The sequence below is a fragment of the Oreochromis niloticus genome, linkage group LG10, assembly GCF_001858045.2.
Source record: "Oreochromis niloticus isolate F11D_XX linkage group LG10, O_niloticus_UMD_NMBU, whole genome shotgun sequence".
Classification (NCBI taxonomy): Eukaryota; Metazoa; Chordata; class Actinopteri; order Cichliformes; family Cichlidae; genus Oreochromis; species Oreochromis niloticus.
The window spans coordinates 13,903,589-13,915,165 of NC_031975.2; the positions used below are offsets into that span (position 1 = coordinate 13,903,589).

Sequence of the window (11,577 nt, forward strand, 5' to 3'; positions counted from 1 at the left end):
CAGTCTGGCCAGTCTCCTCTGCCATCAAAGCATTAGCATCCAGAGAAATACTGCTCACTGGATATTTTTTCCTTGTCTTTTGGACCAGTTTGCGTAAACCCTGACCAAAGTAATATCCTACGTGCTACATTCTGATCTTTAGCTTTAACTTCAGCAGGTCATACCTACACGCCCTGAGCTGCTTCCATGCAACTGGCTAGCCAATCTGCAAGACTGAGCGCAAAACACATGAATTGGACTCAGAAAGGGGGTACATGTAGGCATATATACGCCTCCAGGAAACTGAAAATAAAGTTTAATTATGCAGATTAGTGTTGGCTATTTAATGTCAAATCATGATAAACTGATTGTGTTAAGATAATGATATCAACCAACTAAATATAGTTAAATACTCAAGATTTCTCTAAAATGTAGAGGCATTAAAGATTCTAAATAATGAAGTAGCAATATTTGACTAACATGCATAACTCTGTCATCGCCAGTATCAGGACAGGTGTAGAAAATTCCATCACACAAAAGCATCTGATGTTTTAAGGTTTTAGTTTATTTTTCTCCACTATTAGACACACCAAGTGCTTAAAGAACAGTATTAACACCACAAACGGCACAGTACTCCAACACAGCAGCGACCGTTTCCCCGCTGCTGACCCCACGCCATTGGTCCATTTAATGTGAATGTCGATAGAAACTAGTCTGGTCGTTCGGTAGGGCAGGCAGGGGGGAAATCAGGTGGGAGGATGACACACTAGCATCACATAATATTGACACCTTCACACAACTGAATACATTGATTACTGCATGTAATTTTAAGCTAATGAACAGACACACAAGGTGGTTGTTTTCAAATTCAATAATGGTGATAAGGAGCACAAGAACAAAAAAAGAGGAAGAATCCTGGTGTGTAGTGGCTTATTACAGTATAATGTGCCTGCTAACGTCTGCTAGATATACAGCTGTCTGAAAGCACAACAGAGCACTCCACGCTTTTGTTCAAAAGATCAACTCGGCTCAACATTTTCACCTCGTCTGCCCTGTCGCTCCTTAACGCATGTTCTGATGCTACTAATAAGCAGTTGGTCCCACTTGGTGTCAGTGCGGATGTTAGTAGAGCGTTTCAACAATGAACCAATGCTGTTCTGACAGAAGCGAAACACTGACACAAACATGCTGATCTGGCCTGCTTGGGAGCGATTTGATATTTTGTGTGAAGTGGGGAGAGGGGGTAAGAAAGCACCTGACATTAGAGACAAGTGTGTGAAAGAAGGAATGTGGAATGAATACTGACTAAACATTTTTGATTATCCTCCAACCGTTTAACTTCAAATTGTCTCAAAACTGTAACCGTTTGTTGAAACTGGGGGGGGAAAAAAAAAGAAAAAAAAAAATTAAAACAGACAGACGACCCAAGTCTGTTTCCTTTTAGTACTGTGATGTCACATGATGGTTTCAAATACACATATCTAATAATGTAACTTTAAGAACTCTAAAGTAAAGCAGACAGCACAGGCCTGTGATTGATGGAGGAGTGAAGAGGGGAGATAGCAGAGCAGATATAAGACTATAACTACACCACAGCTCAACGTGGTAGTTTGCCGTTTAATAGGCGTGATTAGCCACGTAGAGGGACTGGGCTGCGGCGGTGCCACTTCCGGAAGACTCGTACTTGCCGAGTGCAGCCAGACCGTTAGCCTGGAGAAGAAAGAAAACAAAACAGACATAAGCAATAGAGCAAATAAAGGTTATTTTTAAAAAAAAATTAAACAGTACTAAGGACACATCTGATGTCCCTTCCTGTGGTCTGACCTCAGCACGCTTGACGAACTCCTCGGTGGCGGCCTTCTCGTTGTTCAGCTGTCCTTTCCAGGCATTAAGAGCCGAGGCCTGCAGGGCACGGCCGTAGGAGAAAGTCAGGGCCCAGGGCTTGGGGAGTGGGCAGTTGTTAATGGCATTAAGGTTCACGCTGGCCTCTTCCTCAGACTGGCCACCAGACAAGAATGTCACCCCTGTTTACACAAAAGAAACACGAGTTACCGATCTGCTCATATCTGATGTCGAGAAAGATTTGAAAGGTTTTCTAAAGCATCTTTTCCTGCATGTTTGCACTCTGCAGGTAGATATAAACGAGTGAAAGAATCAAGAGATTTAAGTATTACTATTAGGAAATCAAAGCAGTCTGAAAAATGGCAAGACAGCCAATTTACTAGTTAAATCATCCCCTGGAATTTAGATGAGTTCACTGATTTTATACACTCACAAAAGCATGTTTCAGCTAGCAATTTATCCATGATAAGATATAATGGTTTAACTTTTGAATATGCTGCTCTATTAAGTCGCTTGCAGCCCTGCTTTTGCACACCGACACTGTCCCACTCCCTGAATCTTTCCTATTATATACACACAAGTATCTTGCCTGGGACAGCAGGAGGCACTGTGCGGCGCAGAGCAGTGACAGTAGCCATGGCGATTTCTTCACTGCTGTACTTAGTTGGGCAGGAGTGTCCGGCTGTGACCATGTTGGGCTTCAGCAGTGTTCCCTCCAGGTACACATGGTGGTCCGACAGAGCCTTGTACACTGCAGCAAGGACCTAACAGCAGGAGACAAACGACAGCACGCGAGTCCAAAGTTGAACTCTCCAGAACAGATAAAGGCGGCTGAGTTCCACATTCTGCACCATGTTACCTTCTCACTGACGTACTGGCAACGCTTCAGGTCATGATCTCCATCAGGAAGGATCTCGGGCTCCACAATTGGAACAATACCATTCTGAGAGAGATTACAGAGTGTAAATTTAACACCAGTATTTTAGAAATATACAATACTACCATTTGAGGATCAGTAGTGTCCTTTCCAAAAAAGGAAAGGAATTTAACCATCCTCGATAGCGCCACACCAACCTGTTGGCAGATGCTAGCATATCGTGCCAGCACGTTGGCGTTCTCAAAGATGGCCAGCTCAGACGGTGTGGTTTCGCTGATCTTCAGCACACAACGCCACTTGGCGAAGTCTGCGCCGTCCTTCTTGTATTGCGCACATCGCTCGGACAGCCCATCCAGACCTGGACTCAAACAACGCACACAGAACCAGCCATGAGAAACACACAGGGCTTCCATGAAGTTCATCTCAGTTCTCAAACTTCTGCGTCTACTGCATCCTACCCTGAGTGGTGGTCTCTCCATTTGTTCCAGCGAGGGGCACAACACCCTTATCAACCTGTAAAGACAGAAATGGAAAATGTTCTGAATTTCCTCCAAGTATGACCTGAAAAAACTTTAGCGCAGTTTGTCCTAACAACATGATCTGCTGTTATGTGTGGGCCTGTGTGTATGTAAACATGCTGAAAGTGGGTCAGCGTGTTTTTTTTGTTGCTTTTTTTAAACCAAAAAAAAAAAAAAAAACCTTTCAGGTTTTACCTGCTAAACCAATGATGAGGGTTTACTCTGCCTGCTAAGCTGACTCACTTGACTGCATTATATCAACAGCACAGTGATGATGACATTCAAAACCAAAGAAGGTTGAGATTTTCAGCACACAGGCTCTTATGTTTTAAGAGGTCGAGTCTGAGCATGACAAACTATGTAAACTAACATGCAACGGCACAAACCAGGCAATGCAGCAGAAGCATAATTAAACTGAGCTGAAACTAATTTTCAAGATTGCACCAGGGAAAACTGATTACCCAGCAACAGCATTCCCCTGCCTACCTTGATGCCAACGACAATGCCGCGGTCTTTGATGAGCTTGGCGAAGTTGACGCCATCGTCAGTGTTCTGGTAGAGGGTTTCATGGAAGAAGATGACACCTCCGATACAGCTGTCGATGCGCTGGTCGGCTGTGAAGAGCAACTGGCGGTAGCGGCGCCTGTTCTCCTCAGTGTTCTCGACCCCAATGGGGTTCAAACGCTTTGCCATGCTGCCTAAAGAGTAAAAAAAACAAGAACATTGATTTAATAAAACAGACAAACAAAACAAAATAAAAAAACCCCCCCACACACACAGACGTCACAAATGCCATTTATTTAGCAACAGCTACAGTATAAAATGGCTTTCAGCAGAAGACTAAAACTGCTCGTTTGCAGTAATCTTATAGAAACAAAAAAAATATCTTTATTTTAAGATCTCTTTACATAAATGCACAGCAATTCTAATTTTACATGCAACTCAGTGCATGTTCAGTGTACTGTATGTTGGTATTCAACCATGTTTAATGTTGCGTTTCAATCAGCCACCTTTGCTGAAACACTAACACACCAACACATACCGGTGGACTCATCAGCTGCGAGGATGCCTTTGCCTGGAGCTACTATCCTGTGAGCAATGTCCTGCAGCTCCTTCTTCTGCTCAGGGGTCAGTGCGGGATACTGGTGAGTCATGGTGGCTGAAAGAGAGCGAAACACACATACTGCTTCACTATGTGCAAACCTGGATGACTGCCCAGCGCTGGCCTCATTTAATGTCTCTATTGTCTGCAGCTCGACTATACTGTTATACCAATGAGCTTTTCTCAGTTAAGTGCAGCCAGATGGGTGAAAATGGCCAAACTCCTACTCGATGGCACTTAATCACAGCATACAAGAACATGGCATGTGTGCAAGATGCGAGCAGTACATTTCCTGTTTCCTGAGAGTTAAAAAAAAGAAATAAAAAGAGTAACTTCAGTAAAGTCATTTATTGTGACTAGAAGCAAATACCCCATCTTGGTGACATTTATTTTATTTAGGGTTTGTAAAAGTTCCTTTTCATGCATCATCTGGTGTCAGTGATTAAAAAACAGAAAGCTTGGTGGCAGTGACCAAACTCCATAAACAGCCTTCAAACCAGATTATTTAATTCCCCTTTCCCTTCCTCACTCTTCCGTAAATTAGCAGTTACGTAACCCCTCACCTCCCCCATCTGAACCACAGCAGACGGATGGAGGGAGGGGGAAGGGGTTTTGTAACAACGCTCCTATAGACACTGCTGCCAGTCCTCATTATAGCTGCAGGCCTGGATGCAACACGGCTCGTTTCCCCCTCCTCAGCAACACTCTTTGTTTTCCTCTGTCATTATACACCTCTCTGCAAGTTACTCGAGTGACACGTCACGCATCCATTGAAGTGCTGCTGCACTCAGACTACAAATTATTTCTACTGGATCCATGCGAGATGAGTGCATTAAGGATTTGTAAATTTCCATTCTCACTCCAGCTGATGCACTGTGTGCCTGGGAACAAGCTGTGACTTGTCTGTTTGGCTATATTGGTATCCGAGGTGCTCCCGCTGAACACAAGGCTGTAGCTTTGTGCACAACGTTGCATGTTCCCGGGTGTGGGCCACAATAACAGGTCATCCATTGGAGAATTTGATAGACGATTCATTTATTGCACAAAATGTTCCTCCACAGCGAGCAGTCTTAACTAAAATCTGGAATTGTCAGTATATTGTAAAGGCACACACACTCATAGGAGGCTGTAATACAGCTTAATGATAAAGTCAGGGAGGCTGGTTTGTTGTGAGAGCACACCGTCTGATATACTCCCTGTACCCTCTGTGTTAATCCTCAGCTTAAAGCTATGAGATAACCTTTACAGTACACACAGGCCTCTCAATGAAATCAGTGTGCAACTCTTATGTTACACACACACTGCTCAGTGCTAACAGTTAAACCTCACACGCAGGTGAAATTAAACACGGCCAGGCCTGCAGGGTATATCGTGTCCCCCGAGGAGAATAGCTTCAGCAGGGGTACAAGCTGCATACTTCACATCTCCAGTGAATAAAAGGAAGTATTTACACTTGATAAAAGCCAACCTAAGGGCACAGGCATGTGTGCACTCAGCTCTGCTCCACTGTCTGTGCCAGCCAAAAACCATGCTCAGCAAATACCTGCCCTCCTTTGTGAAGCAGTACGATTCCACCGTGGTGGAGTTTTGCTGAGGAAACGTTGCGCAACAATTTAACTCAATAGGAAATCTACAGTTTATGCAACAACTGCCCAAAAATAACGGAAAATTACTAAAGACGTCAACTTTACATTGACTGGAGGCTTACGCTGAAATCACTGCTCAGCCCTGGCAGCCTATGGAGGCCTGCTTACCCACAGAGGGCGTCGATGGAGGGCGTGTACCAGTATACTACACAACTAGGTAGTATAACTGGTCTGTGGGCTACTCCTGGTTATTCTGTTATTGGTCCATCAGCTTGGGACAGAGTAGAGGGAAGTTATAACATGAAAAGAGCTGAAGTGAAACAAAGTGTCAAACACATTGAGAAGTGACCACCACAGCCACTGCCTGTGCTTCTCCCAGTCCATGTGAATGTCGCCACTTGTCAACCAATCAGCATTAAACAGACACATAGGTCATCCGCAACCAGGGACATGCATCTGGGATTTTGGACGAGCGCACAGGAGCACGTGCAATGGGTGAAACACTGTCTCTTTACACTGTCCATACTGACATGAGGCAGGACTCTAGCACATGATCAGCTGGGGCAAGTTTGGTAGTAGTGCACTAAAGTTTATGCTTGGAGGGTTATTAGCTTTAAACAAAATGATATTGGCTAAATGTGCAAGTATAAAGTTGTAGAATCACTACTATGCATCAATGCAACAACCACAGAGAGTGTGTGGTGTCAAGGACATTTCTCTCTTTGGTCCACCCTAAGAGTAATCTGGGAAAATATTTGTCATATAGGATTACCCTTCTGTCTCTCTTAATCTACGATGGCTCCTAAAATCAAAAAATGGGAGATTGTCAGATCGCTGTGGCTGAACTCCTTTAGACATAATCAGGTGATGACAACTCAGCTTATGTTACTCACAGCCAAAGGAGGCACTAATCTTATGTTTTCCATTTTTGGGTTTGCTTCTTGAATGTCTCCAGGAAACAGTCCCAGAGGAGGACATTAGAACAAAGACAACTACCTCACTCTGTGCCACACAAGCACCACTGCAGGGCCTTACACCACAGATGTGGCACACTAAAAAAAAAAAAAAAAAAAAAGCCCAAAAGGTTAAAAAAGAAAAAGAGTCCAGGGAAATGACCTGATCAAGAGAATTAAAAGGAAGGCTTTTCATTGGTGTTTGAGTTTAAATATTTCTGTTTTGCATATTCCTTTAGCTAGACAATTTCCATGATCTACTCATGAAGTCAAGTGATTAATCGAAACCATTTTGTTTTGTTTTTTTGAGTTAATATTAAAATACAGAATTTTTTTTGAGTTCAGTAAAAGCCTCAACTACCCAACTGTAGCAGATTTAAAGAAACTATAGCACATCCTATAAAAATGTCCCACATCCTGTAGGACATTACAATTGGGGTGAACCTGCATCCTCATTTGTATTGACTAACCTGAGCTACAGTATTAGGCTAAGAACTCTTTAAAAACATCTTCCTGTGTTTCCAGTAGTTTTTTTTAAAATGCTTAAACTAAAGCAGCGTAAGCGCTATCAGAATCAAGTAGCGACCTTCCAGTGGCGTTATCAGCAACACTGGTGATAATCGTTATCTTCCAGACAGTCGCATACACATACACTGTTCAGTGATCATGATGCCCCAGTGACCAAGGACATCTCTGCCACATTTATCTAATGCAGCTTTCAAATATTTTATAAATTATGTCCACAAAGTTCTAAGGCTGTTTGTGTGTTCGTGTTCCTGTTTAGCCATCTTTGTGAGGACCGAAAATCTGCATTCTACTATACTTGTGAGGACACACACACACACACACACAGGTCCTCACAAGTTTGAAGGCCTTTTTGAGGCTCAAAATGTGGTTTTAGTGTCAGGGTTACAATTAGGTTAGGGTTAGGTTTAGGTTTAGGATAAGGGTTAGGTTTAGGCATTCATTTTTAATGGTTAGGGTAAGGGGCTAGGGAAACCATTATGTCATTGAAGGTCCTCACTAAGATAGCTGAACGGACGTGTGTGTGTGTGTGTAGTATATTAGAGTGCATCCTATTGATTGTCATTCGTGAGATTTATTGATTTGGTAACTGCTATTAGAAATTCTGCTTGGAGGTCAGATTCTTCATCGATTCCTGATCAATTTCCTGTGTGGCTAAAGCAGTTCAAAAGAATTAACACCCCCCCCCCAAAAAAAACAACCCCATACCATCACTAAAGACTGATAAGCCTGAAGTGATATGACTGAACAGCTCAAAGCTGGTTCGCTGTTGTGACTGGACTGCATATGCAGGATTAGGGCTTTCATGACATGACAGCTGAGATAATGCAGCCATCGTAGCCCAGCTCTCTAGATTTTCTGATCTTTGATCCAGCCTGTTGTAGTGGTCTGCCTCAACAACACTTCTGCAATGCGACATGAAGATCAACTCCCTGCTGAGTCACGGAGAACCACTTGAAAAACAAGAAGACAGGACTCTCAACACCGATTTTCAAATAACACGGTAGGAGAGACATCACCACTCCACACACACACGCTCTTTAGTTGTTGTTAGATGGAAAATGACACATCTAGATTTGTACCAGGTTGATTTAACTGTGATGCTGTCTGATTACGATTGAATTTCAGGTTAACAGAAGAAAAAAAACAAACAAACAGAGGGGCCATCCAATGCTTCTCACCTTAAAACAGGAGCAGCCCGGCATGCAGTGAGAAATCACAAATACAAGAAAAACATCAGAGTCTACATCTACAGCCATCACGCTCCAGCTGGTCATCTTTTAAGCATTGCTGCAAGCATTCAACTACAAGGTCTTGAGCTTGCATGCTAGATTTACTGCCTATGTTCATAAGCATGTAGGGGGAGGATGAGGAGTTTTTTGCCGTTTTGTCTAGATCATTAGAACCCTCTGGAGGTGAGGTGTAGCCACTTTTTTTTTTTTTTTTTTTTTTTTTTAAATTTCTATTTGCAAGCTGCATGAGCTTTGAGATGAAATGGCTCCTGCAGAACAGCACTAAAATAAAAAGCCTGCTTTCAGTGCTGTGCTTTGTTACCAGACGGGCCTCTGGCCTTGGCGTCGCATCTATCTTCAGGCCTTGATGCTGCAGCGCTAGCAGGAGCACTGTTACCCATGCAGCTCAATGACTTGGGAGCCTATTACAGACCTCGAGGCTGCGAGGGTGTCGCAGTTCAAAGAAAGGTGGACACTGATGAAAATGTGCAGGTTAGACTTCAGAAACATGTCCATAACAAACGTCAGTAAAGGGGAAACCCGATGTAAAGAAACCACTCATAATTAAGAACACCTGGTGTCTGATTGTAAAAATACTCTCTGGACTGGAAACTATTAGTTTATCAATAGAGAATTAATCAGCAACAGCGGTTATTGATTAAGGGTTTCGATTTGTTCATTGATCCATTGCCTAATTTGTTTTTTTTAATTCATTTTACACGTGAAGTGCCAGCGTACAAATCAACAATGAAAACACTTATTTTAGAATTACACTCGCTAATAATGTAAGAGTATAGTAAAAAATATAATTACTCTAAGTGGAAACTGCCGTTTGTTTTGTTTTTGTTTTTGTTTTTAAAAAAAAAAAAAAAAAAAAAAAAAAAAAAAAAAATTCTACAATCCAACCCTCATCAATTACATCCCCACGTGATAAGGGCTAAAACATATTTGTTATATATTTTCATTATTATTGTTGATATTAGTATTTATTTTACATTCTGAACTAATTTGCTGGTTAATTTTATGCCACTTTTCTACAAAACTGGCATAAAATTAAAAAAATATATATGCAAGCCTTGCTTCCAAAATTCAGGCCGCTATATGACTTCATTAACACGTGTAGCTTTTTCACGTCCTCTGCGGCTCCGCCTCTCGATGCCTACGTGCTTCGGCACAGCTACACCCTGACGGGAAACAACCTCGTCACAGCCCTCACCCATCACCGCTGCCACCCACGTTTGTACCCGACAAATCACGCATATCAAGCACATGTTAAAACTAAGAGCGTCGATCTGAAGCTAAGGAAGGCGCAACAGGCTCGTCTCCTCCACTTCCATCCTTGAAGGTCATCACTTCTGCGCCCTTCCTGTTGCGTACTTCGATGATGGGGCCGAAATGCGCAACTCTAAAACGACTGTTTTTGAGAAGGTGATAGAGTTTTAGGAGTTGTCTGTCAAATTAAGATGATATAGCATCAGTGATACAGCTAATGACGCTGCTTGTGAATTTATGGCTAACAGGCTAGCTTTTGGAGGATACAGCTAGCTGTAGGTTCTGTAAACAGCATCACATCCGCATCACCATCAGAATGACAGCCATCATGGCTGACGCGATCGGTAACACACAATAAACGTTTAAAATTGTGATATTTGTCGGGTGAGATGACTCTTACCTGCTGATGGATGTCAGAGCTGATAGAGATCAGGTGAGGTGTGCGCGAAGGATGCGGAACGGTCTCCTGTTTCACTGCTGCAGCGCGACGTGACCTTTTAGAAAGCCTGGGCGGAGCTTATGCTACCGCGTCACGGCACGAAGCGACGGGGCGCATGCGCCGGAGAGCTCCAGAGTGATTGTGCATCTTTTTTTTCCCCCTTTTTTTGCGGAGACAGTTTGTCCTCTGTATTCTAAAAGTACCCAGATATTTATAGATGTATAAATTGACAAAGCGATTGTGAACAAAGGTGGAACCTGTCCTCCTACAGTGCAAACTGTTCAATAAGATAAAATAATATACTTTAATGAATTAAACTCTCTATTTTGTTGAGTCTTTTTTTCGTCCTAGTGCTAAAAAAATCTCTGAAAATGATCAATACTCATATCTTGCGGCCTAGTTATGTACAAAGCTGGGTGAACTTTTATGGCTTTCACATATGTTAGATTTCTGTTCATATTATTGTTTATGGTATGTTCTGATACTTTGGTAATGTAATTTGTTGAGAGGTTCCTGTAAGGCATTTGAATTGAGCATTAACAAGGTTTAAAACAGATGTGGAACTATGAACGTGGGAATAATATGACCTTACAATGAAGGTATTTGTTTTCATAAACTTTTCTGAGATGCTGAGATCTGCACTCGGTGACTTTGCCCACATACCTCTATTTTAGTTGTGGCCTAATATACATGCTCAATTTATAGTAAATTTTGTACATATGTGTTGTTTCTTTCTTCTCAGTTTGTGTAAAGATGATACTGTTGGTGCTAATGCCAACTTTCTATTTTCCTTGGGAAATTTGTACTCTTTAACTACAGAGAGAAAAGTAACCAGATGAAATGGGCTTGATAATGTCAGGAAATTCTTATTCTAGTGGTGAATATTGAATTATATTAAATAAATGCACTGTTGTAATCTAACTAGTTTGCATGCCACAGACAATTTTTTGGCATGGGGCGGCATGCGCCACCCTGAAATGATCTCTTGCCACCCCCTAGTTTTCCACATGACAGTGTGTTGTGCGTTCAGAGATGCTCTTCTGCATACTTTGGTTGTAATGAGTGGTAATTTGAGTTGCCATTGCCGTCCCATCAGGTCTGATATCAACACGGCATTTTTACCCCAGAGAAGTGCCGCTCATTGGTTATTTTCCTCTTTTTCCTGTAAAAAGTAGAGATGGCTGTGTGGAAAATTCCCAGCAGATCAGCAGTTTCCGAATTACTCAGACCAGCACGTTTGGCACCACCAACC

At 42.4% G+C, this 11,577-nt stretch overlaps 1 protein-coding gene across 1 annotated transcript; it reads right to left on the reverse strand.

Moving 5' to 3' along the window:
• Positions 1-523: 523 nt before the first annotated feature.
• Positions 524-10,443, reverse strand: aldocb (aldolase C, fructose-bisphosphate, b). Its single transcript, XM_003446819.5, has 9 exons — positions 10,287-10,443; positions 4,259-4,375; positions 3,703-3,914; positions 3,157-3,211; positions 2,896-3,056; positions 2,681-2,764; positions 2,411-2,585; positions 1,804-2,003; positions 524-1,689 (listed from the first exon to the last, which is right to left on the reverse strand). Exons 2-9 carry the CDS (start codon positions 4,368-4,370, stop codon positions 1,597-1,599), a joined length of 1,092 nt encoding a protein of 363 aa, XP_003446867.1. The 5' UTR covers positions 4,371-4,375; positions 10,287-10,443; the 3' UTR covers positions 524-1,596.
• Positions 10,444-11,577: the final 1,134 nt, after the last annotated feature.

What these genes read in the sequence shown, in the direction of transcription:
- aldocb (XM_003446819.5), bottom strand. Translation starts at nt 4,370, where the DNA reads ATGACTCACCAGTATCCCGCACTGACCCCTGAGCAGAAGAAGGAGCTG. An exon ending in ATGCTAGCATCTGCCAACAG is followed by an intron (nt 2,765 to 2,895) that starts GTTGGTGTGGCG and finishes AATCTCTCTCAG; the next exon opens with AATGGTATTGTTCCAATTGT. An exon ending in AGTGCCTCCTGCTGTCCCAG is followed by an intron (nt 2,004 to 2,410) that starts GCAAGATACTTG and finishes TTGTGTAAACAG; the next exon opens with GGGTGACATTCTTGTCTGGT.